At 50.9% G+C, this 26,913-nt stretch overlaps 1 protein-coding gene across 1 annotated transcript; it reads left to right on the forward strand.

The window, feature by feature from the left end:
* The first annotated feature begins 1,209 nt into the window (after positions 1–1,209).
* SLC31A2 (solute carrier family 31 member 2) lies at positions 1,210–23,150 on the forward strand. The gene is made up of 4 exons (XM_026657327.2): positions 1,210–1,324; positions 17,142–17,208; positions 18,532–18,721; positions 22,498–23,150. Exons 1-4 carry the CDS (start codon positions 1,316–1,318, stop codon positions 22,664–22,666), a joined length of 435 nt encoding a protein of 144 aa, XP_026513112.1. The 5' UTR covers positions 1,210–1,315; the 3' UTR covers positions 22,667–23,150.
* The last annotated feature ends 3,763 nt before the right edge of the window (positions 23,151–26,913 follow it).

Genomic DNA, 26,913 nt, shown 5'->3' on the forward strand with positions numbered 1-26,913 from the left:
CCCCCCCATTCTCTGCCTGCTAGACTGGGGGCGGGCTAGGGGCTTCTGCCCAGCAGGGATGGGGGCCCGGGGCTTCAGCCCCTCTGGAGACACCTGCCAGGGCTCTGGGCTTCAGCCCTGCTGGGACTCTAGCCCGACGGGTTTCAGAGTAGCAGCCGTGTTAGTCTGTATCCGCAAAAACAACGAGGAGTCCTTGTGGCACCTTAGAGACGAACACATTTATTAGAGCATAAGCTTTCGTGGGCTACATGCTCTCTGTATGTGTGTATATATAGCTCCTCAATATATGTTCCATTCTATATGCATCCGAAGAAGTGGGCTGTAGCCCACGAAAGCTTATGGTCTAATAAATTTGTTAGTCTCTAAGATGCCACAAGTACTCCTGTTCTTTTAGCCCGACGGGGCGTCCCTGCAAGCCCTAAGCCCCCCAAAGCCCCTCCCCACAGGGCTGAAACCCCCAGACCCAGCCAGCACGCCCTGAGGAGCTGAAGGCCCAAGCCCCAACAGTTGCGTCCTGCTCTCGAACTTCTGAAGATGATCGTATCAGTAATTTTGACCACCCCTGGCAGGTTATTACAAGCACCTACATTTCCTGCGTTGCCTCTGTCCACTTTGATTGCATCACTTCAAGGTCTAGGAAGGAGGTCTCTAAACAACAATGCACAACTGCTCCTTCTCTTTGTAGTGCCAGCTTCAGCCACAGGAGATCAGGCCAAAGGCTATTTTTGGGGGGTGGGGAGGGTTCTCAAAGAGAGAACGACATCCCCTAAAATCCCACAGTCCCAGATGCTAACGCCAGCCAGGTTACCCTGCCCTCCTCTGACTTGTCAGTTTTGTCATCTGTAAAATGGGGATGGGACTAGGGAGTTCTTTTGTAAAGTGCTGTGCGATCAATAGATGAACAGTGTAACAGCGAGGTATTCATTTCCCCCCCTTCACAAAGAAAAAAAGATGTCAGTAAATTGCAACAGCTCCAAGGGGGATTCAAACAAAGTCGATTCAGATTAATTAGATCTGTCATTAAAATAATTTTAAACTGCTGCTATAAGGCAGAAGAGGCTGAGAAAAGGGTTCTCTCCCCCCCCACAAAATCTCCCATGAGTCCTTCCCCCGTATGATGCACTACAACTCCCACAAGTCTGTGCAAGCCCTGTGATTTGTATCTGGCTTGCAAGTGACCTATATTGAAACATACACCCCACCGCAAAGTATTGAGTTTCTAGAGGAGCAGCAGCTATCATACTTCGGGGTCACTTTACACATTCCCTTTCTTTCTGGCTGTGTTGCACTGCAAAGGAGAAATAAAGAAGCCAAGATGATGCAAGTAAGTACTTTTCAGATTTGCTGGCTGATGGGGTTAGAAATCTGCCGGGACTGTAAACGACAGGTTGGAGTCAGAGGATCCATACAAGCCGGGCTTTCCTTCAAATACAAACGATACATTGGTGGGGTTTAATTAACAATCCGATTGTGAGTGATTGACAGTGGAAAGGTTGATGTTTTGCCCAGAGAAGGCTCTGCTGCGCTCTGCCCATTTATTCGGGGGCAGGGAAGCATGATGTTGACACAGTAACTTTATTAGGGACAGCACGAGGCAGTGTAACTGCTTCAGTACTGGAAGGAATGTTTCCCCTCCGCCCCCACCTGGCAGTTAAGCTTTCTGATTGGAAAAATGGCCCATCTCAGCCCAATTGAACATATTTTCATTGTGTGGAGGGCCACTTTAAGGTCAAAACCATCTTCTCAATCCTACCCCTTCCCCTGCAGCAGCGCCAGTGCTTGGTTACAAGAAGTAATTACATTAGGACAGTGCAAAGGGTGGGGTACTTGGTAACTTCTACCCCCCACCAGCCCCGTTTTGGATCAGTGCAGTTTATTATCTCTGTTTGGGTCTATGACTTTATGAGCACGCAGCCCTTAGCACTGGTGCTTGCAGCTCCCCACTGCTCTATCCTCTCCCCACCAGTTTGCTTCTGTCCGCCACTGTGCTTCTGGTGCCCTTTCAGTTAGGGGTGCTCGGCAGATTTAACCAAGGTTGAACGTACCCCAAAGTAACCCTTGACCATTTGAGAATCAGTGTCCTAGATAAAGGGGTAGGGTCAACTTTTTTTAGTTCAAGATATATTGATATTTGGCCTTTTTTCCAAAGATCGCGTTGATTTCTTCAACGTTATTTTTCCAATGAAAACTTTTTCCATTAACCATTTGTGGATTTCTCTCTCCTCCTCCTCCCTGCCCCACCACAGCTGCTTTTTTCCATAGGTTGGCTTAGGGCAGGGCTGCCCTACAGAGCTCTGCCAACGCAGCTATGCCAGTCAGGGGTGCAAAGAAGTGTAATCCCTAACCAACATAGGTAAGCCAGAAAAAGCCCCTAGTGTAGATGCAACTATACCGACAGTTGTGCTCTTACTGGCGTCGATGGTTTTCCTCACGTGGGGTAGTTTTAGTGTAACAGAATCGTAGAAATGTAGGGCTGGAAAGGACCTCAAGAGATCATCTAGTCCAGCCTGCTGAACCCAGGCAGGACCAGGTCTATCTAGACCATTCCTGACAGCTGTTTATTTAACCTGTTCTCAAAAATCTCCAATGACCTCCAACCTTCCTTGGAAGTCTGTGTCAGTGATTAACTATCCTTATAGGTAGAAAATTTTACTATACTGGTGCAGTATATCTGTGTCCAAGAAAGTACCCTGGTTTTTCTATACCAGTAAAGCATCGCTGGTGTACAGCATTTTAGCAAATCATCTTCTTTCGGGGTAAGGAAACAGTGACAGAATCACTGAAGTTGGAGATAAGGACCTAAGCTAAGGTCATCTTACCGGTTCAGGATTGTTCCCTGCAGTCTACCGAGTGTCTAATCTAGTTAGGAATGAGTCTTATGATGAGGCTTCTGCTACTTCCCATAGGAAAATGCTGCCTTTCTGAGTCACTCCAGTTTATAGAATTTCTTCTTCTCAATTATTACTACACGTTTGTGAGCACTGTAATGACAGCCTGACTCCTGCCCCGATCCAGAGTCCATTGAAGTCAGTGTAAAGACTCTCAGTAACACCAGTGGGGTTTGGATCAGGCCTCCTGGGGCGACGTCTACACTACAAGTGCTACAGCAATACAGCTGCAGCTGTCACTATAGAATCATGGGACTGGAAGGGACCTTGAGAGGTCATCTAGTCCAGTCCTCTGCACTCATGGCAGGACTAAGTATTATCTAGACCATCCCTGACAGGTGTTTGTCCAACCTGCTCTTAAAAATCCCCAATGATGGAGATTCCACAACCTCCCTAGGCAATTTATTCCAGTGCTTAACCACCCTGACAGTTAGGAAGTTTTTCCTAATGTCCAACCTAAACCGCCCTCGCTGCAATTTCAGCCCATTGCTTCTTGTCCTAGCCTCACAGGTTAAGAAGAACAATTTTTCTCCCTCTTCCTTGTAACAGTCTTTTATGAACTTGAAAACTATTATCATGTCCCCTCTCAGTCTTCTCTTTTCCAGACTAAACAAACCCAATTTTTTCAATCTTCCCTCATAGGTCATGTTTTCTAGACCTTTAAATCATTTTTGTTGCTCTTCTCTGGACTTTCTCCAATTTCTCCACATCCTTCCTGAAAAGTGGCACCCAGAACTGGACACAATACCCCAGTTGAAGCCTAATCAGTGCGGAGTAGAGTGGAAGAATTACTTCTCGTGTCTTGCTTACAGCACTCCTGCTAATACATCCTAGAATGATGTTTGCGGTTTTTGCAACAGTGTTACACTGTTGACTCATATTTAGCGTGTGATCCACTATGACCCCCAGATCCTTTTCCGCAGTACTCCTTCCTAGGCAGTCATTGCCCAATTTGTATGTGTGCAACTGATGGCTCCTTCCTAAATGGAGTACTTTGCATTTGTCCTTATTGAATTTCATCCTATTTACTTCAGCGTAGCATAGATGCTTCCTACAATGAGGGAAATGTTTTTTTCCCATCGATGTAGTTAATCCACCTCCTGACCAGGGGTAGCTACGTCAAGGAAAGAATTCTTCTGTTGCTCTAGCTGCATCTACACTGGGGGATAGGTCATTTTTCACAGCCCTGAGTGACAGAGCTAGATCGATCTAAGTACAGACCGGGCCTGGGGTGAGTTACTCCACAGGGTGCAACAGCAAACACAGTAATACTCCAAACAGCAATCTCTCAAATCCTTTGTGTAGTCACCAGCTATTTGTTTAACCCACAGGTGCAGGATAACAAAAAGGAGTCAAGATTCTAGTACATGCATGCAAATTAGATAAGCAGTTATCATACATACACACACTGGATATTTCACTGGTACACCGCTACCTCGATATAACGGGACCTGATATAACACGAATTCAGATATAACGCGGTAAAGCAGCGCTCGGGGGGGGGGGCGGGGCTGCGCACTCCGGTGGATCAAAGCAAGTTCAATATCATGCGGTTTCACCTATAACGCAGTAAGATTTTTTGGCTCCCGAGGACAGCGTTATATCGAGGTAGAGGTGTATATTTAATGTCTGCTGTTTGGAGGGCTGTTCTGAATGCTACAATTCAACGTTATCGCTAAAAAATGTAGTGAATTAAAATTTAACTTTGGTTAATTGGATCATCAGATGTATTAGCTTCTTAAGGAGTGATTCGACTGTCAGATAATTTAATTCATAGAATCACCTAAGAGTCGAGCTAATATACAATTGTGATCAGATACAGATATTTAAAAAGCAGAAATGAACGCAAGCCCCGTAAATTCAGATCCCAAATCAAGTCTGAACTTCCCCAAATGTCAATAGGGATTTGGATCCAGAGTTCTGGTCTCAGACTTCTCTCTTGTGAAATGAGATACCATAGTCTAATGGGAGTTAGGCACCTAAATATCTTTGAAGAGCTGGACCAGCATAGCTCAGTGACTCACCCCCAGTAACTAGTGAGGCTTTTGGGCTTTAGGATTACCTCCATCTAGCTGAAATCTCATGCAGTCCTTGGTAGCAGGTTATTAATCTAGCCCAATACCTCTCCTCCTATTACATTATGTTACAATAAGTTTTAACAATTATACTTGCTCATCTATAGCACTTTTCATCCATACATCTCACAGTGCTTCCAAACCCCCCCCCCCAAAAAGGACAGTATAGTTAGTCCCATTTTACAGATGGGGAAATCGAGGCACAGAGCAATGACATGACTTGCCCAAGATCACTCTGGTGGTCAGTGTTTAAAGCAAGGTTAGGACCCAGGTCTCCTGACTCCCAGTCGAGTGCCCTATCCACTGGGGCACGCTCCCTCACTGTTTTGAAATAGGACCAATGAGCTAAACACAATTTGCTCCAAATCCTGTTTAACAACCTGACAGCCACATGAACATTTTGTTTTTAAATAGCAATATTAATATCTTAATCATTGTAAAGTTCTTTGGGATCCTCAGGTGAAAGGTGCCATGTAAATGCAAAGTATTATTATTTAAAAGCTACAACACATTGACCATAAAACCCCCTCCAATATCACATGTGCATTTCCCCTAAGAGAATTGCAACACTGGAAAATCTGTCTCTCTAGTTCCTTTTTTGCCATGTGATTTGGCTCAGGGTTTTGGTTACAATTAAGGAGATGGCTTGTAAACAGAACTGACTTCCATAGCAGTGAGTGGAACACACTTATGTGGGTGTGAGGTGTGGGAAACCTAACCCTGCTGTCTGGAACGTTCAGAGGTGAGCCAATCTGTTGTCACAGTGCAGCTCTGGAATCTCGGGTGCAACCCCTCGGTCTGGTCTAGAGTAGAAAACGTGAACTGTGAAACTAAGATGACTTCTTTTTAAATCGTTTCAACTGGGTTAAACCTTGCTTAAATTAGTGAGACTAAACCGATTTAAGTATGTCTGCATTAGACTGGTGTAAATAAATTGATTTAGCTACACAGGTGCAACTTTACCATAGGCCTGGTCTACACACTACAGGTTTGTCTTACAGTTCAAATGTTGCCCCTAATTTGAGTCCTTCCTGTCCACACACACAAACTTCTAATTCAAGTTAGCCAGCCTGTCAGGGGGTATAGGCTAAGGCTCAAGTCAGCACAACTTATCAGCTGCTAACATGACCACTCTGTAGCGTGGTCTCCACTCAACTGCCTCTGGACAGTCCTCCAACGCCTCCCCGTAATTCCCCACCGTGGGCCCAGAAAGGACAGACAAGTTCTGCTACAAATCGCCTGGAAAGCTGGGCTCAGCTGACTGCTAGCACAAAGAACACGAGGAAGTAGAGTACTAGTGTGGATGCAGCAGTCAAGTATTGGTTTGCAACGTGGCCGCTCATTGGAGCTCGGCCAACCTGAGAGGAGTAACTTGCGTGTAGATACCTCAAGTTAACACTGCAGTGAAGACACGCCAGTATTGCACTGGTTTAACTGCGTGCAGACGTGTGCATGGAGACTCTTAAAAAGATCTAAACCTGGCTTATAATGGTTCAGCTTGCACATGTAAATTCCTAGGTTCAAGCTACTCCAATATATCAAGTTTTAAACAGATATAAGTGTGCCCATGCATGGGTTTGCACCGGTCTAAAACCGTTAGCTGACTTAAGCTACCTGGCTGCAATCTGTGTGTGTAGAGAAGCCCTTGTATAACCCCGTGGTTATGGCTTCCACAATCCAACTAACGAAGCAACTTCCTTTACATAATGCCGGGCGTCAAATACTCGGTCTATGTGCTGGATCCACACCCAATGACTGCTTGTTGGGTCATGTCTGATTTTACACAGTAAGATCACTGGGCCAAGGACCATGGGTTTTATATGTCTGCAGTGCTCACTTTGGGGCCCTGCATGGTCAGTGCTCCTTGTGGTAGTCAGAGCACTTTGGCTGTGTTAGGGTCACCGTTATCTGCCTGCACTGATGCACGTAATGGGTTAACTTCCTCTCTTGGAAGAGGCTCGCATCATTTAGCTTTTTGCATGGTGACACCTGGGCCATGTCTACACTAGGGATGCTATAGAGGCAAAGCTACGGTGCCATAACCCCGCCGTGTAGAAGCAGACTCCTATGACAGAAGGGGCTTTGCCATCGCAGTAAGAGCTCTATCTCCCTGAATGATGGTAGCTAGGTCAACGGAAGCATTCCTGCAATATCCTTGAAAAGCCTGATTGAATTAAATGTAAGTCTCTTTGGAGTTCCTTGCATTACCAGTGCCCGGTTTATGTACCATTGTGGACTTGTCTGTAACTTCTCAGGCAGGGAGGGGTAGGATGTGGCCAGTGTGAATCCTGGCAAGTGTTATGAGCATCCAATAACTATTTTAAACAACGTGCCCGATCCCAAGGAACCTGTGAAGTTGAGTGGGTTTCCTCAGAAATAGTTGGGAAGAGACGAATGCAAATTCCTACCTCCAGACCCAACCTTTTGAAGCTACATCCTAAGGAGAATCCCATTGTCTGTTGATTATCCATTCCCAGAATCTGAAGGTCAAAGCCTCGAGCTGCATATGGGAGGTCCTCACAGATTCATGGGGTTGCTTGTCCTGAGCTAACAGCTGTTATGAACTTGTAACTACAACCCCCAGCAAGGGTCTTTTCTGAAGAACTCTTTACCTGCCAAGGCTCTTGTTGGAGCCAGGGGTGGGGGATCATCTCTGGTAAGATTATGGCCGTGCATGGGGGTTCTTTTATTATTTTCTCTGGAATGCTTTCACCTTGACAGTGAATGTACTTGCTTAGAAGGGGTTGTGTGGTAATTTATAACTGTGGGAAATTACACTGTTTATAGCCACTGAGGAGAAAGCAGAACAGGCCTGTGTAGGAAGTCTCACTTGCTGGGGAATAACACAATGCACGCAGGGAACTATGCTGCCTGGAAAAACCCTAGTAAGAAGGGAGAGAGTCACAGAGTTCAAGGCCAGAAGGGACCACCAGCTCATCTAGTCTGCCCTCCTGTATATCGCAGCCACACACTAATCCCAACAACCAAAATTAGACCAAGGTATTACAGCCCAAGAGAGGTGATGGCTGAGGAGCCGGCAGCCTAGAGTGGGTGCTCTTGGAGGACCATGGAGGGGGAATACAGGTGTAGTTACCCTGAACTGTGACAGCGTTCTTCTGTCAAACTAGCTGTGTCTACACTGGGGGTTAGGTCTGCATAGCTACAGCAAGTGCTCTAGTTTTAACTGTAGCCCAGGCCTTGGATTGGCTGTAAAAGGACCCAACAAAGCCCGTTGTCGGGCTGTGTAGTGACGTACAGTAGAACCTCAGCGTTAGGCACACCAGAGTTACGAACTGACTAGTCAACCACACACCTCGTTTAGGACCAGAAGTACACAATCAGGCAGCAGCAGAGACCCCAAAAAAACAAATAAACACAAACTTGTACAGTGCTGTGTTAAACGTAAACTACTAAAAAAAAATAAAGGGAAAGTTTAAAAAAAGGAAACTGTTTCTGTGCTTGTTTGGTTTAAATTAAGATAGTTAAAAGCAGCATTTTTCTTCTGCATAATAAAGTTTCAAAGCTGTATTAAGTCAATGTTCAGTTGTAAACTTTTGAAAGAACAACCATAGCGTTTTGTTCCGAGTTACGAACACCCTCCATGCCCGAGGTATTCGTAATTCTGAAGTTCAGCTGTATTGCGCAGATCATCTGCTGGCACCTGGCTCCCGGCCGGCCATTCAGGATCACTTCGCCCTGTGTGAAACGGAGCGCGCTTTCTGCCTGGGGATGCGTACACTGCGACTGGCAGGTGTCATTCCCAGTGTGGATACACAGACATGCACGGGTTGTGCTTGAGCTAGCCCTAAAAATAGCAGTGTGGCTATGACAGCATGGACGGTGGGGTGGCTAAGGCTAGCTGGACGAGTCAGTCCCCAGAGGGTCAGGCGGGATTGTACTCGGGTGGCTAGTCTGAGCTGTCACCCATGTCACCACGGCCACACTGCTAGAGAGCCAGCATGTCTCTGTCCACCCGGGCTGGGAATTACACCTCTCGGCTCGGTGTAGACGTATCTTCTGACATAAAATGCCGGTGTGTGAATGGACTGGGGAGGGAGAACTGCAGAGTGTATTGCCTCTTCGCAAGCCCCAGCCTCCTTGCATAGGAAATGTGCCAGGGAGATTTGGCCCAGGGAGCAGAGCTCTGTCCTTACAGCGTGTAGTGTTTCCTCCTGAGTTAGGGATAGCCAGTTTCTCATCTTGCAACACATGGAAAGGAAAAGGCCAACCAGAAGACAAAATGCCATCCAATCCCCAGTTTAGGATTCCAGCCATAGCCCTTCAGACAAAAACAAATGGCCCAGGAACCACCAGCAGGATTCGTGCATTTGAAGGTGGTAAATGTAATTATTGGACTGAGCACAGGACTAAAAGTCCAGGGATCTGGGTTCAAATCCTGGCTGAGACACCCTGGGCAAGTCTCTGAATATTTCTGCGCTCACATTTTCCCATTTGAAAGGGGAAAATAATGCTACCACCATAGTGAAGTGTTTGAGATTGATGGGTTAAGTATGCCAAGTCCTAATATAGTCTCATTTAAACACTATAATTATAAATCTGCTGCCAAAGAAAATTCAAAAGAATGAGCCAATTACAGGTGATAATATGCACTTCACAATGTACAGACTAAGCATATAATTAGATCCTGTTTACTGGATGAATACTACAGCTATTAGGCAATATTTCTAGCCCAGGCAGGTCCCTTCAGATGCATAATGGAGATTATTGTACAAAATGCATCATCTGCTCATGTCATTAGCAAACACTGCAGTTGTATGTGGCATGTAATTAACAAGGCAAAGGCTAGGCCTTCACTGCAAAAAGAGAGCTAAAAATGCATCTCTCAATGGAAAATGCTAATGGAGACAAGGCATAAGTGCTTTATAACCTCGGTGTAGCCAATGGGGGTCAACCCTGGGGGAGGAGGAGGTCTAAGGTTAACACTGACTGGGTACGTCAAGGTAAAATCTGTCCCTTGTCTTCAGGGGCATCGATTGTTGATTGAACAACTTTTTCTTTTTCCTTCAGCAAAGCCAAAGCCAAAGGAACAAGAATCCAAGCAATTATGGCGCTATATACGTAGGAGGTTCAGTGCACCATGTGAGATACGTGCCCATCAACCTTAATCATGGTGCAAGTGCAACATGATGAAAGCCGTTTACTGCAGGAAGCAGCATTGGTTTTGTAAAAATGGGCATTCAGATGAGACTGGCTGGGTCCAGAAAGAGAACCTTGGTTTAGAAATTGGTAGCATTGCCCATAGATGACCAGGTCTGAGTAAGATGCAGGAACATACAGCAGCCATGCATTTATCTGTAGGCGGAAGAGAGAGATCTTACCAGAGTGGTTCCTGTGCTATCTGAAGCCTTCCCTTCTTAGGAGGAAAGTCTTGTGCATGGCTGGAGAAAAGTGCTCCATGTTCAGAGGAAGTGACTTTCTGGCTTGGACGAAGTGATTTGCCCAAGGTCACACAGAGTGGGCAAGTGGCAGCTAGGAGAAAAGTCCAAGTCTTTGGCCTTCCAGTGCTGTGCTCTAACCACAAGGCTATAGGCCAGGGGTCGGCAACGTTTGGCACGCGGCTCGCCAGGGTAAGCACCCTAGCGGGCCGGGCCAGTTTATTTACCTGCTGACGCGGCAGGTTCGGCCGATTGCGGCCCCCACTGGCCGCGGTTCACCGTCCCGGGCCAATGGGGGCGGCGGGAAGCCGCGGCCAGCACATCCCTCGGCCCGCGCCACTTCCCGCCGCCCCCATTGGCCCGGGTTGGCGAACCGCGGCGAGTGGGGGCCGCGATTGGCCAAACCTGCCGCATCAGCAGGTAAATAAACTGGCCCGGCCCGCTAGGGGGCTTACCCTGGCGACCCGTGTGCCGAACGTTGCCGACCCCGGCTATAGGCTAATGGCCTCAGGCGGCATCTGAATGGCCTGCAGTGTGTCCCCCTTTTCAGGACCTTCCAAAGTCCTCGCTCAGGAGCTCCCAAGCACATACTGGGTTGGAAGTCAGTCCACCACCTGCTGCACCTGAGGATCTGTCTAGACTAGGAAGAAAGGTGCTTTTTTCAGCAGGGTTAAGTCCTGCTGCAGCCTGCTCAATTCAAGCCAAGGGGGTTAAACTGCATTCATCAATGCTAAGTGGGGTTTGTCCATCAACTTAAACTAGCTTGATTGAGCCAGTTCTATTGGGGAAAAAAAACCTTTTCTCATAGTCTAGGCCTCAGACTAGCATGTGCATGTGGGAGAGAGTGGACAGGTACTATTGAAATCCACACACTGTAGTGCACAATCCTGGAAAGCCCCTGTTTTCGTGCTAGGAAGTTCACAAAATGAAGCATTAACATAGAAACAGCCCCCCGTTTCCCAACACTTACTGGTACCTAGCCCCTGGCTCCGCTCCGCTCCCTTCCCACGGTGAATGCGGCGTTACCAGCCTCATGCTGCTTTTGGAGGGATCTGCCATAACTCCTAGTGTAGTGGATTTTCCCTAGCCCTACTGGTAAGTCACCATGGCCCTCCCACAGAGAAAAGCACCCCACTGGAGAATCTCTCCTCCCAGTGCCAAGGGAAACACAGCTTAGAGCCCTTCACAATCACAAAGGCAGGTCACTACACAAGCATTAAGTATCAGAGGGGGTAGCCGTGTTAGTCTGGATCTGTAAAAAGCAACAGAGAGTCCCGTGGCACCTTATAGACTAACAGATGTATTGGAGCTTATGCTATAAGCTATAAGGTGCCACAGGACTCTCTGTTGCTTTTTGCACAGGCATTGAAACCCCTCTGCTCCACCGAGAAGCGAAACTGCCTTGACTCTCAGTGGCTGAGCAGCTGAGCTGATTGCCTGTAATCAGCTACCGCTGGCCAGCTGCTTGAGACACATGGCACCCTTCTCACTGCCTGCCATTAGCTCTGCCTCGCCAAGGTAAAACTCAAGGTTGCTCCTTTTTGTCTGACCAGACCACGGGCCTCCTGCTGAGGGTGCTGCAGTCATGATGAGCAAGGGCTCAGTTCAGGATCATGCGCTACATGCTGACTGAGGCTGCGTTAAAAGTGAGCGAAACAAGTCAAATCATGTGGGCAAGTCATGTCACTACTCGGTGCCTCAGTTTCCCCATCTGTAAAATGGGGATAACGATACTATCTTTGTAAGAAGGGGTGGGCAAACTATGGCCCATGGGCTGGATTTGGCCCACCAGCCGTTTTAATCCAGCCCTCGAGCTCCCACTGGGAAGTGGGGTCTGGGGCTTGCCCTGCTCTGACGCTCCAATCGGGGAGCAGGGTCGGAGGCCACTCCACGCAGGTCCCAGAAGCAGTGGCATGGCCCCACTCCAGTTCCTACATGTAGGGGCAGCCAGGGGGCTCCGTTCTGCCTGCCACCCCCACAGCTCCCATTGGCCAGGAACTGCGGACAGGCAGCGTGCAGAGCCGCCTGGCTGCGCCTCCGCATAGGAGCCAGAGAAGGGACATGCTGCTGCTTCCTGGAGCCCCTTGAGGTAAGCGCTGCCCAGAGCCTGCACCCTGACCTTCCCCTACACCCCAACCCCCTGCCCTGATCCCCCTCCCGCCCTCCAAACCCCTCGGTCCCAGCCCGGAGCACCCTCCTGCACCCCAAACTCCTCAGCCTGTACCCCCAATTTTGTGAGCATTCATGGCCCGCCATATCATTTATATTCCCAGATGTGGCCCTCGGGCCAAAAAGTTTGCCCACCCCAGTTGTAAGAACTAGGTAGGAGCCAGGACTCCTGGGTTCTATTCTTGATTCGCTGTGTAACCATAGTTAGGTTTCTTATCCTCTTCATGCTTCAGTTTACTTATAAAATGCAACCCCCCCCCTGCTCCCCCCCCCCCCCAAACAATCCTGTGAGGCTTTATTCATGCTTGCAAACAGCTATATAAGTGCAAGAGTACATCATGCATCACGACTCACTCCCTCTAACATACCAAGCACCTTGGGGCTGATTTTTGGAAGTGTTTGAGATCCACTGATTTCAGTGGGAGTTGTGAGTGGCTTCCCCTCTCAGAGGGCAGAGCGCAAACAGAAGTGGAGCAAACTGAATTTGCCCTTTGAAGTGAAGATCCAGTACAGGAGGGATCTGCCAAGAGGCAAACCTGCTAAGAGCCCTTCAGTTTGGTTCCGCAACGTCATGCAGTTCCAAGAGGTTTACAGAAGTAAATCAATGTTCTCTGATACTTCGGTGCCCAACGAGGCTTTGGAGAAATGAAGGCAGAGCGCGAGCTCGCTCAATCCTGGGAGGTTGCTTTTTGTTGTTAATGGAACCCTCTCCATTGTGTGATCACCTGGAAGAGACTTTGCCAAAGCAGAGGGGCCTGCCCTGAGATAAAGAGGTGGGGAAAGGGAAGGGTGAGGGCAGGGGCGGCTATGTTTTTTGCCTCCCCAAGCATGGCAGTTAGGTGGCCTTCGGTGGCACGCCTGTGGGGGGGGGGGTCCGCCGGTCCCGCCCCTTCGGCTGCCTGCCGCCGAAGCTGCGGGACCAGCGGACCCCCCTCCCCGCAGGCGTGCCACTGAAGGCCGCCTAACTGCCGCCCTCACAGCAACCGGCAGGCTGCCCCCCGCGGCTTGCCGCCCCAGGCACGCGCTTGCTGTGCTGGTGCCTGGAGCCACCCCTGGGTGAGGGGCTGGAAGGAGCAGGAGAGAGGGGGACTGGATGGCTCAGGGGTGAGGAAATGGGAAACCGGAGCCATTCACTGACTTGGCTCCAAGCAACAACTATCATCATTTGCTGGCTGGCTGAAACCTGTGGAGAAGGAAGTGGTGGGAACAGATCAGATAAGTAGCCAGCTCATAGGACCCATCACCCATGACTTCCTCTGTTGGCAGTCTCAGAAAGAAGCCAAGAACCACCATCACCTCCAGAGGTGGCCTCTCCAGACCAGGGTTGGGCTGCGCTGGTGGCTTCATGTGGGGAATTCTGTACCTAACTGCTTATGGTGCAGAGAAGGAGGATTTCAGCCCCCAGGCCGGCCACCCAGCCTTTTATTTATTTCAAATCAAACCTCTTCCACCGGCCCCCACCAGGCTGCAGAAAATCTGCCTTGAAAGTGGGCATAAGATAGGGTTACCATATTTAAAAAATAAAAAAAGAGGACACTCCATGGGGCCCTGGCCCTGCCCCTTTCCCACCCCAACTCCGCCCATTCCCTGCCCCTTCCCCAAAGTCCCCGCCCTAACTCCCCCTCCTCCCTCCCAGCCACGCGAAAAGGGCTGCCCCAGCGCTACCGTCTTCACGGTTTGCCGGGCAGCCCCCCCAGACCCTGTGCCCCCGGCCGGCGCTTCCCCAGCGCAGCTGGAGCCTGGGAGGGGAAGCGCCCAGCCGGGGGCGCAGGGTCTGGAGGCTGCCCGGCAAACCGTGAAGCCAGTAGCACTCGGGCTTCGGGCAGCCCCCATGCCTCTGGACCCTGCGCCCCCGGAACCCGGGAGGGGAAGTGCCCGGCCGGCGGCTCAGTGTCCGGAGGCAAGGGGGCTGCCTGAAGCCGGTAGCACTCGGGCAGCTCGGCTCTTAAACAGAGACGAAGAGTCAGGGGAGGAGCACAGCAGCCACGGGAGGGGAAGTGCCCGGCCGGCGGTATTTTTCCCGGACATGTTCGGCTTTTTGGCAATTCCCCCCGGACGGGGGTTTGATTACCAAAAAGCCGGACATGTCCGGGAAAAACCGGACATATGGTAACCCTACATAAGACAGCAGAAGCCAATTACAAGCCCCCCAGCCGCGGACCTGGAGCTGAACAGCGCATGCCAGGAAGAGGGCAGGGCTAGGCCATCAATGAGACACGCTCATTCAATACATCTCCCAGGAAGGCTCCTGTCGAGCTTCAGCAGAACGTAAGGGAGGGCAGCTTTGGGTGGCATCCCTGGGAGTGGGCATGGGCAGTACAGCTGCTGCCCTCCTGCAGTGGGGAGTTCCTCCCTTCCAGTGCAGCTGCAGATGGGGCAATTCAGTTTGCTCCTCCCTGTTTCCACGGGAGCACATCTGGCTCCTAGATATCGGCCCTGTGCAATCTCTAGGGCTCAGGCTGATTTAAGAGCCTAAGCCGGCTCCAGACCAAGACGCACAATGGCAGTGATGCAGGAGGAGCTGGGTGTACCCCTCCACAACACTCCATGCCCAGGCAGCCCTGGTAACTGGAGGAGAGGGGGAGAATATGAAAACCAATTAACCGCTGGGCAAAAACCAGCCAGAGCGACCTGGGCCATGAGGGATAGCACGTTCCATGCACGCCGCAGCCGCTCCTGGCCTGTGCTGGACCCTAGCTACCACCATGAGGAGCACAGAGTCGCTAGCCGGGAGAGAGAGAACGTGCACAGAGCTGGATGGAAATGTCCCACTCTTTAACACACACCTTGGAGGCTTACTATTTGAGTTGCTGGTCTCAGCCCGATTCATAATGGACAGGCGGCATCTGCATCACAAACTACACACCTGTGGGCGTCCCCGCTGCCAGGCCAAGGGCTGGACGTGCTACAGCGGCTGAGCAGTACCTCCTAACTTAAGGGGAAGGATGGCCCAGTGGTTAGGACTTAGGAGACCTAGACTCAATTCCCTGTTCTCCTACAGACTTCCTGGGTGACCTTGGACATGTCACTTAGTCTCTGTTCCCCATCTGTAAAATGGGGATAACAGCACCTCACAGGGATAAAGACTGGGAGGTGCTCAGATGCCATGATAATGGGGGTCATGTAAGTACCTAAGATGTTTAGACAGAGCCTTAACAGTGGTCCCTTCTGTCACAGTCCAGGGAAACTGCACCTGTGTTCCCCCTCCGTGGTCCAACCACAAGTTGAGGACTTCAGTAGCTCAAACATAGGTCAGGGATTTGTTACAGGAGTGGGTGGGTGAGATTCTGTGGCCTGTGTTGTGTAGAAGGTCAGACTAGAAGATCATAACGGTCCCTTCTGACATTAAAGTCTATGAGTCTATAAGGGCACCCACTCTTAGGTTCCCAGGTCCCAGCCCTCACCTCTCGGTCAGAGACCTGCGTCTCGCTCCCTCCTGACCAGGCTGCACAGCTCCCTGTGTTCGCGGTGAGTTCCCCAGCCAGTCAGACTGCCTAAGCAGGCCTGCTTTGCTTTCTCCTCAGTGGCTATAAACAGCATACTTGCCCACAGCTATAAGTGACCACACTGCCCTTTGCAAGCAAGCACAGTTATTCTTCAGGTGAAAGCATTACAGAGAAAACACATTAAAACAATAAAAGAACTCACACGCCAGCTAATAAGCTTACCAGCGATCCGCCCTTCCCCCCAACTCCAGCGTGGGCTCTGGCAGGTGAATAGTCCTTCAGACTCCACCAGGCGGGTTTTCTGTGGTCACAAATTCATAACAGCTTTTGCTCAGAACACGAACACTGCCTGAAACCGGTGGGTATGTACTCGGCACGGCTCAGCTGTGCCTCCACTGCTACTACCCATGCTGCCCACTGCGGTTACACTGTTATCCATACTCCTGCTTGCTTGATGAGAGCGAGCGTGAGCATGTGTACGCGAGCAGGGGAGCCACACCCCTAGCTCGTAGTGTAGACTTAGCCGGTGAGTCCCTTCTTTATCTTTGATCTGCAGAGACCGGGAAGAGGTATTCTGCCTGACAGCAGCTCAAAAGCTTGGGTCTGGAGTTGGGCATCTGCATTCCCCTCCCTCCAGATATTTCCTAGGAAATCCGCTTTGTTCAACCTGACAGTGCCTCCTTGTCTGGCCCAATCTGTAAAGCAGTCCTTGGAAGCTCATAACACTTCCCGGCAGGGTTTACATTGGCCACGTCTGCCCCCCTAGAGAAGTTGTGCACAATCCCACAATAACACATCCACTTTGCATTTGTACTACAATGGGCTCCAAAGCTATTTAAACTTAATTCAGTCAGATCTCCCAAAATGTTGCCGGAACTTGCCAGGTCTGTGTATTGGCCGTGCTCCTCCCATTCTGTCGATACGCAGAGACTCTCTGGCCTCTCAACCCGGCAACTTTTATCAACACTAAACTCACTGGAAGAAATGTTTTTACTGTCGTTTATAAAAGGTGCTGAGGCACCATCTATGAGATGCTGTAATTAGCAATCATGGGTCTCTCTCTACCGCTGGAAATCGGGCACCGGCTGGTAAGAGATGGGGCTGCTGTTTCTACATTCCACCCCAATCCGGCTCCTAACTTTTGCCTTTGCTTTGCTTCTCCGCCAGATGTATTTCTACTTCTCCGACAAGGTGGTACTTTTGTTTGACTTCTGGAATGTCCACACCCCTGCAGGTAAGAACAGAATCTGTGGATTATTCCCAACCCTGAGCGATAGAAATTAGACCCAAGTAATTTGTACCGTAAAACATAGCCTCAGAGAGCAGCTGATTATGGGTGGTTATCAGCGATGTAGTTTGTTCATGTTTACTCTAGCAGAGGCCATAACGTGTGCTGAGTAGGTGATAAGTAGAGGAGGGAATAAGGGCCGCTATTCAGCTTACTCACTGTTTTCGCTGTAGTGACAGACACCAAATCAAGGACTGGGAGAATAGGAACTTGCCCGCACAGAAAAATTCCAACAGAGAATATGTTCTCCAGCACTCTATACAAACCCACTGCCTGCCCCCAGCCCCACGCCTGATCTCCGGAGGCCCCCTCCTGTCCCCCGTAATAGCCCTGATCTCTCCGTGTGGAATTCACCGAATGCCCCAAACGGTCGCTACTACATCACAAGCCACTGAAAGATGGTCCACGCTATTGCTCAGTAGGGATTGACGCACAGCACACATTTGATAGGCACAAATTACAACCGCTGGCCATCTCTACTCCAGAGTGGGCCACGACTGGGACAGCGAGGGAGGAGACAAATGAGGATGTAGAGCAGTTATTTATCACATGCCTGCCTTATCCATTATACCATGTACACAAGCACTACATTTATGCATAAAACAATGCCAATAAAGGCTACAAAGAGACCTAGCAGAAGACTAAGAGAGTGTTTAAACTCAGCCTCTAAGTCTCCCATAGCAGGGGAAGAGTATTGGTTTGGTCACAGATTGGGATGGGACTTGGGGGAAGATGCCCAGAGAATATACAGTGATTTGCAGAGTCTCATGAGGACTGATCAGTGAATCACACACCGGCCTGCTGCCACTCCAGCAATGCTAAGGTGCGGGGAGGGGGTGCCATTATGAAATGGAAAGTGGGCAGTTCTGCCAGAGGGCTCAAGAAGAACTTTGTACCCCATGTCCTTCACTCGGAAGAGGTTCTGGCCCCATCTGGGATGAGCAGAGCAGAAGAGATGGGGAGACCCGTTGGGGTGGGTAGAGGCAGATGGCACTAGAAGCACCACTGCCCCTTTCCTACTGGATCGGAGCTTTGCAGCCTGATGGGATGGGGATGAAGAGCGGAATGAGGGTGGGGGAAAGGCAGATGCTGAGGATCAGCTACTGTATTTGATCAGGAAACTTCCTTAGAAGAAGGGACTCCCTCTAAAACTTACTGTTCAGAGTCCCATGAAACACTCGCTGCTTCGTGGCAAGTTAAATGGTCCTTCCGTTGCAGGGATGGTCCTGACTCTCTTGCTGGTCAATCTGAATGGTGTTTGCCTTGCAGGGATGGTGCTCTCGGTGCTGGTGGTTCTGCTGCTAGCGGCATTGTACGAAGCCATCAAGATCAGCAAAACCAAACTCCTTTGCCAGACGATACTGGCCATCCCCACCACCCTCAGTCAGGAGTCACTCGGGGAGCCGGAGACAGGGTCTGTCAACTCCAACCTGGGTCAGCAAAACACCACCTCAAAAAGGTAACCCACTCCCCGTCTGAGGCTTTCGCTATCGCCTGCTACACAGAGGAGGCCCAAGGGCTTTAAGCACCGTTTGCTGTGTGGTCCCATCATAGGGTTGCCAAGCCTCCAGGATTGTCCTGGAGTCTCCAGGAATTCAAGATTACTCTTTCATTAAAGAGTATGTCATGTGATGAAACCTCCGGGAATACGTCCGACCAAAATTGGCCACGCTAGACCCAGGGTCTGTCCAGACCAGCAGCCTGTCTCTGACAGTGGCCAGTGCCGGCTGCTTCAGAGGAAGGTGTAAGAGACCCTGCAGTAGCTTCCAGGGAACCTTCCTCCTCATGCTGAAGTGCTCACATCTGAAGAGCGCAGGGGGCATAGGCGCCGACTTCCCCTCTTTCCCGTGGGTGCTGGACCCCCCTTCTGCCCCCGGCCCCGCCTCTTCCCACCCCTTCCCCACCCTCATTCCAATCCCTTCCCCAAATCCCTGCCCTGGCCCTGCCTCTTCCCCGCCTCCTCCCCTGAGCACACTGCGTTACTGTTCCTCCCCCCCTCCTGGAGCCTGCTAATGCTGCCAAACAGCTGTTTGGCGGCAGCCGGGTAGGAAGCGCTGGGAGGTAGGCGGAGGAGCGGGGACGCAGCGCACTGGGGGGAGGAGGAGGAGGTGGGGCGGGGGGAGCTTGGCTGCCAGTGGGTGCAGAGCACCCATTAATTTTTTCCTGTGGGTGCTCCAGCCCCAGAGCACCCCCGGAGTTGGCGCCTATGGCTGGGGATGCGAGGTGAAGATGAACAGTGCAATACACAGTGAGAGGAGGGTGCCCACCAGATAGGCCGGGTCAGGGGAGGCCGCAAAGCTGAGGAGGGAGAGGTTCCCAACACTGCCAATTCAACACTCTGCGGGTGTTCAGAGCCCTCTACAGGCAATCCTCACCCGACTGACTGCTTTCCCCATTCCCCCCACTGCCTGGGGGCAGCCTGGCCCCTCAGACAGGGAGCAGCTAGATTGCTCCAGCAGGATTTGCAGCTCCCACCCCATCTCTGGCATCTCCTGTGCCCTGCCCCCTAAGGCCAGGAAGGGGGTGAAGTTGCTGGCACGGCTCCTCCTCCTTCCCCAGAGCTCTGCTCCCGGTCAGTGAGACGCAGGTCAGGGGAGATGAGGATCCCAGGATCCCCAAACCCCTCTCAGTAGGTGGCCTCTGCCCAACTGTCCTCCTCCACTAAGTGCTCCTGCCCTCATGTTTGCCCCGTACTGCCTCAGCTCCTTCTCCCCCACCCCCATGGGCTGCTGCCCCCTCCCTCCTACACCTAACTCAGGTCTCAGCTCCCCCCATGCCACAGGTGTTTTCTTGCTTTGCCCATTGGCTTCAAGGGGTGCCCAGCTGCTCCCTCATCTTCAAAGTCAAGAGGGACCCTGCCCTGTCCCACTGGGAGTGGCGGGGTTGCCGGGCAGCGACACCGGCTGGGGGTGGGAAAGGGCTGCGTGACAGGGACTGTCGATCACCAGCACACCCGACCCAGGGAGCCGGCACTGCCCCAGCCAGCAGGGCTGCAGCCGGAGGAGTTCAGTCTTAGCGCTGTTTGGAATTGTTCCAGAGGAACAGTTTTCCATTGGAAAATGCTGATTCAAGGGGAAATTATCGAACCGTTTCTTTTCATCTTGGTTGCATTGGCGTGTTTAAATTATAAAACCGGAATATAAACACGTCGAGCCGATCGAGTGAGAACAAACGGTCATTTTGATTTTTCCTCAATGAAGTTTTGGAATCCCCAGGAAATTTTGAATTTTTGTTCCAATTCGGAACAATTTTCCCCACAAACGTTTGGAATTTCCCATGGGACAGGAATTCTGAGTTCTGACCAGCTCTGAATTTTTATACAAGTTGTTTGCAGATTTGTTAACTGGAACGTACTGTTTTTTCTGGGTTCAAATGGTGGCAGGTGCCGCAGGCTTTCTGTACCCCGTAAAGCATCACAACTATAGCTGTTAAAACGGAACCAATTAATCCCACTCGATCTCGTCTTCCCTCAGGCACCGCCTGTATCGTGAGCTAAGCCATCCCAATTACGCTCTTATTTTCTGGCCAACCACATATCTCTAGCAGGGCTCCTTTGGCAAACAGTCTGAGGAAATACGCTGAACGGCTTCCCTCCCTGTCTTTTCAGGAGCCCTCGTCAGTGGTTCCCATGTGATCGGGGGTAACTAGCATGAAAGGCTTAATCTCAGATGGAGTCTCATTCACAGGTGCAGGATTGACCCACTGAGGCCAGGAACGAATCACTGGACATTATGGGAATGCTAAGGGCTTTCCCCCCTCAGCGTCTCCACAGGGAATGGGGATCTGTTATGGTCACACAGGCCTATCCCACGTGATCACTTTCTGCTTTGGCAGTGGTGGGATAATGGAACTTGGGCCTTTGCCACAGAAAACCCATTCAAGGAAGAAGATGGGAGGTTGCCTACAAAGAGATCGCCCCAAAAATACACGTACTGACTACTGTTCTGACCCTCCTTCATTAGAAGGCCCTGTCTGTTAAGCATCCAATTTCTATGCTCAGTTAAGGCCGGTTTCACTATTTGCCTGCAGCTGGAAAGAGCTTTTCATGGACCCCGGAGCACCGTACTTAAAACATGAAGTGCAACTAACTAAAAAGAGCATCTTTGGCTCACACTGGGATGAGGTGGTAACCGTAGCAGGTGACAAGGTGGAGAATTCCACCAAGTTAGAACCCTGGGGGCTAAAAGCTCAGTGTGCCTAAGTGATCCAGGCATGGAAAGGGTTAAGAAATCAAAGGCAAGTTTTAGCCCATATGTGCAGAAACCAAAATGCAGAAGAGGCAACGCTTAGTTCAGAGCTTAATGCCGCCCAGTGATTTTGCAAAGGAACAGGAAGCCAACCAGGCACGAAATGCGGGTAACGAACAACGCAAGGGGAAGTCACGTGACTTTGAGGAGCTTGCCGCCCTGCCTTGCATGTCCTGTTCCATGTGGCGCAAAGTTTCATATACAACCCAGCAGGAGAGGAGGAAGCAAGCTAGTGTAAGATGATGGGGGCCGGGAGGGGCTGCAGAGCGGTGTCATTTTGGTGCTGTAGCCCCCACAGCTTCGGCAGCGTGCTGAGATCACTGCCTATCATGCTGCTGAAGATCGTCCCATTGTTTCCTTGTGCTTCCCCATCTGTCTGGATCCACCTGTCGCCTCTTGTCTTACACCGTAAGCTGTTTGGGGTCTGTGTTTGTACAGCCCCTAGCACAATGGGATCCTGATCCAGGAGTGGGGCTCCCCTAGGAGCTACCACGATACAGCTCATTACTAGACAATCAGAACGCCTCAGCGGCTCAGCACAGCGATGCCGGCCTGCGTAGACGTACCCGAGCCAGCGTGAATCATGCAGGTACAGGAGGGAAGACGTGACGCTGCAGTAGCAGGCACTTCAGTGTGGAGCGTATACGCCTGCCTGGAACCCTGCGTGATCACGCTGGGGCTAGGTCATACTGCTGCAGTTGCACTAGCTGGGTAGCGTGGGTGCTGGCAGATTACATGAACTGCAGTCAGCATGGACAGACCCTCAGGCAGCACAGTGCCCTCAGCGCACTCTGCAAACATAAATTAACCCCACTTAACGTTATACCCACAATGCGCTACCAGGGCTCCTGGCCATAAGCTCTCACACCTCTTTGGCCAGTACCCCCCTCCTGGAGCACGTCAGACACACTTGGAAGTCTGGGGGGATGTTGCTAACTAGCAAGACATGTTCGCGCCATAGTTAACTCTGCTTTTCTTTTCTGGAAAGGTGGTTTCTTTACCACATCAGCCAGAGCCTGCTCCACGTGGCCCAGGTGGTGATCGGTTACCTGGTGATGCTGGTGGTGATGTCCTACAACACTTGGATCTTCCTGGGGGTGATCGTGGGTTCCGCCCTGGGTTTCTACCTGGCTTACCCGGTGTTCACCGCGAGATAGCGAGACCTGCTGCACTCCAGGGCAACATCTGCAGTGGGAGGAGGACTAAGGAGGCTCCACTAGAGAAAATGCTTGTGCAAGACTTGGCCTGGAGCTGGCAGGAGATAATCCCCACGCAATGGGGGACTCCCCCCCCATTCTCCCACCCTGGGGGGATTGAGTGTCTTCCTTTTAAACCTAGCATGGTCTCCCCTTCTATACAATTATCCATTTTCAAGATCGCTTTTGGACCCTTTCTGCTGGGCAGGCCCTCATCATCCTGGCCAAGCAGGGCACGGCCCCACAAGGAGCTAAACTGGGCCACGGGCTGCGAACCAAGCAGCTCAGCCTTACAGCTGCCGTCTCCAATGACTTTGAACCCACACTCAGGAATCCCAGGAGCCTTTCCCTGCTGACTGGAGGAGCAAGGGGGCTTGGGCCGTGGGCACTGCCACCCTCGCCTGGGGACTGACAGAGCAGGCGGACGTGTTACAGGCTACGCCCATCAGCGCTACGCCCATCAGCGGGTGCTGGAGGGATGGGAATGCCAGGGGATAGATTGGGGTTATTTTACCCTCCCTCACAGGTTGTTCATGTTCCTGGCTGGCCCCCCTAACAGCTCTGTTCCCCTCTCCCTGCTGCCTGTGGGCAGGAGGAAACTAACTCTCAGTGTGCTCGTGCTGGTCTCTGACCCTAAGGGGACGCTCCCCCTCACACTGTGCCTTCCGTGTTCCCAACAGAGCAAAGCCGCACGGCAGCGCCCTCTCTCAGCACCCTCCGGCTAGCGCAGGGGGTGGGCAGAGCTTGATCACCCTCCTGCTGCTGGAGCATAAGGGAGTCAGTCAGTCGGTTTCACCGTCTTGCGTGTGCAATGGCTCGGTTGCTTTGGAAACCAGGGGCTGGTGGGTCTCACAGGATCCTGTTGTAGTTCATGCCAAAAGAAGGACCAGTTTTAATAAAGCTAATTGCCTGACTACTTGTGTGTGTGTGCGTGCACCTGATCGTGGTACCAGGGCTGGGAGAAGCAGCTGGCTTCTCATAAGGCTGAAAGATAACGTGTAAATAGATGGGGCTGATCAAAAATTAGGCTCCCCAACGGCCAGCCATTCCCCAGTGGCAAGGGACTGCTCAGAAAGCTGCAAAGGATGCAGTCAAGCGCAAACAAAGATTTCAACATTTTTAGTATAAATTAACTAAGTTTCTAAAAGAAAAGTCATTTTGAAAACGTTGAAAGGGATTTTTTGACAACTGCTCAGCTCTCTGCACATCAGGCACAAGCCATCTCGGGCCTGCACAGCCCAGAGTTGTACATGGACAAAAAAATAAATGATTCCATTGAAGGTTTAACAGTTAGAAACTTGAGTCCTTAATTCACCAGCCTCGTCTTTCCAGTGCGGGGACTATATGCTGATGGGGAGACTTTATGAACAAGAAAACAATACCACCTAGCCCTTAGATACCACTTTTTTCTCAATAGATCTTAAAGTGCTGTACCAAGGAGGTCAGTATCACTGTCCCCATTCTACAGATAAAGAAACCGAGGCACACAGCAGGAACGGTCGACCAGCAGGCTGGTAGCCGAGTCAGGATTAGAACCCAAGTCTCTCAAATCCCAGTGCAGTGTGCTAAGTGATATCCCAGCTGAACACACACCATGTTAAGAAGCCATTCACTGACCTTAGCCAGCCAGATAGCACTGCCAGGGAGGTCACCCTGGCCAGTTACCCTCATTACAATTAAGTCCTAGGTTCCCACCATCACATGGAATGTCCCAGAGCTCACCATTTTCACTAACAGTGAAGGAGAGATGGTCTACTTAAGCCACGGGACAGGGACTCAGGAGATGTGGATTCAGTTCCTGGTTCCACCATTGTTTTTTTGTATACCCCTGGTCTTTCTGTGCTTCACTTCCCTATCTGTAAAGTGGGAACACTGCCACCCCCTTTCTCCCACCCTTTTCTCTTATGTATTTACATTGTATGCTCTTTGGGGCAGAGAGAGAGAGTGTGAGTGAGTGTGTGTATAGCGCCTAGCACAGCAGGGCCCGAAACTGCAACTGGATTACAAATCCACTTAGAGCTAGGCCCTAACCTAGGACCCCAAAGCCCAAGTTCTCTGCCACGCACACCCGCCTAAGCCCCAGTCTACTTTTGGATGTGCTCATGTATATGCACTTACCAACTACATAGCGGGCCCCAGACTGGACATCAAATCAAAGCCCTCCTTCTGAATTTAGAGGAACTCCGCCGCTGGCCCCAAACATTCTGGCTCCGCCCCACCCCCAACCCTCCATGTGGAACATCTCCCTTTCGTTGGTGTGTCTGGAGTGATGTCATCGCTCAGTCAGGAACGAGAGCGTATCGCTAGCTTTAAATAAAGCTGGGTTTTATTTATTCTTAGAAGCATATTTTAAACATTTGTATAACATTCTCCATAAAATATCTTGGAAGAGACAGGTTTTGATTCCCAAGGCAAGGCACTCTGGGAGGCCCCAAGTGGTTTAGACTGGGCACCACCCATTTAAAAATAGAAAAAATGGCATCTAAAATACACATGGAAGTTGGAATGTATCTGTAGCAGAGGAAAGGATTCGAAGGCCGGGCTCCTGGTCCATATTCTGCAGTGAAGGTCTAAGCAGCTCATTCACCAGACTTTACACACCAGGTGTTTCAGCTGTATCTCATGTTTTAAACATTACATTACCTGCATGCAGCTCGTGTGTCTGCTGAGTCGATTCCCCAGCTAGCTACACGTCCCCAGTTCCCCTTAGCGTTAATGGAAGTCTGAGACACAGGTCACCCACGAGAGGCATGGATGTCCCATTGCGTATTGGGTTATATACCACCCCTAGTGTTCAGCTGAGCTCCTGGCTGGAGGTCCAACTCAATGCAATTGTACTTGGATTGTACCCAAGATGCCGGAGAGAGATCTGGAGAAACCCGCTTCAGCAGCCTCTGCCATCCCCTGCGTTTGGCCAGGGAATGTTTCTGTTCTCCCCACACCCCGACCTCCTGAAAAGGGCACCACGGAGAGCAGACATCTGGTGAGTTGGGTTGTGCCCACACAGAGGAGTCATTTGACCATCTCAGCTGAAAGACCCTGGCTAACTCCGTCGGAGCCTTTCTGGGAGCTTGGCCAGAGCACGGCTGGAGCTGGATTCCAGTGCACATTTCCATCGGTCCTGCCTTTGACAGAAAAACTACAGGGCTCCCCTCTCCTTCACTCTTGGTGCAAGGACAATAGGATCCACGTAACAGTCTCTGAGGGCTAGCATTCCACATCTACGCTTTTGCTTTAAGGTGACCTCATCCCTGAAGTTTAACTTGTTTGCACAGACCCCAAAGCCCAGTGGGGTCAGACAGAGCCAGTGAACCTCCTTTCTCTCCTCTCCTCCTACCATGACAGGTTCTTTCCAGGAGAACTTAACTCTTGCAATGCAACAAGAGCTAAGCCCACCACGAGGCATAGGCTTCACACTGGGCACCATTAAGAGACCCCGTTGTCATGTGACCCCAGCAAAGTCAAATACCTTCAGGGGGTCAGGGTGGATTTAGTTGGCGTCCTGGGGTAGCACAGACTCAGAAAGGAACAGGGGACATTTATTCCCAGCATGTTGTGTGTGCTGGGAAGAGGATGTAATCTCAGCAGAGCTTTTCCAGAAGAGTTGGATGGGGGGGAGGGGGAAGAAGAGCTATAACTAGGGACCCAGTGGAAAAATGAAAGCGAGACCCCCCCCCCCAGGCTCCCCCCCATATTTAGAGGTTTTCCTGACTGGCTGGGGGGGGGGAGGGGGAGGCATGCAGACAAGTTGCATCCTTTCCCTCCCCAGAGCAGCTGTCTCTCTCCTAGCTAAGCCATACCTCCCACCCTCATGGGACAGGGAAAGTATCCTAGACCAGTCCACCCTCAGTGCAATGAAATTCACCATTGGGTTGATGATTGCCAAGAGCTGGGCATGGTTGTATCAAGACCCCTTTCCCCATTAAGGCACTTGTTTCTCTCACTACCGTTAGCCCAGCTCACCCCAAGCCACCTCCTACCCAGGAGCTACTCAGCACTCCCCAAAAGCAAACCCAACGAAAATAAGAGCCCTAAACACACCGTCACGTGCAGGAGGGAATCGCCGATAAGCAACCAGCCAGAGTCCTACAACGTCCCTGCCAGCCTGCGGCCCCCTCTCCTCTCTGGTGCAATGGGAGCTTCCACTGTGCAGTTCTGTCAAGACTTGCCCTTGTAGATCTCTCCCTCTGAACCATGCACCTCGATTT

The sequence above is a fragment of the Terrapene carolina genome, unplaced genomic scaffold (assembly GCF_002925995.2).
Source record: "Terrapene carolina triunguis isolate 2854851 unplaced genomic scaffold, T_m_triunguis-2.0 Scaffold238, whole genome shotgun sequence".
Lineage (NCBI taxonomy): Eukaryota > Metazoa > Chordata > Testudines > Emydidae > Terrapene > Terrapene triunguis.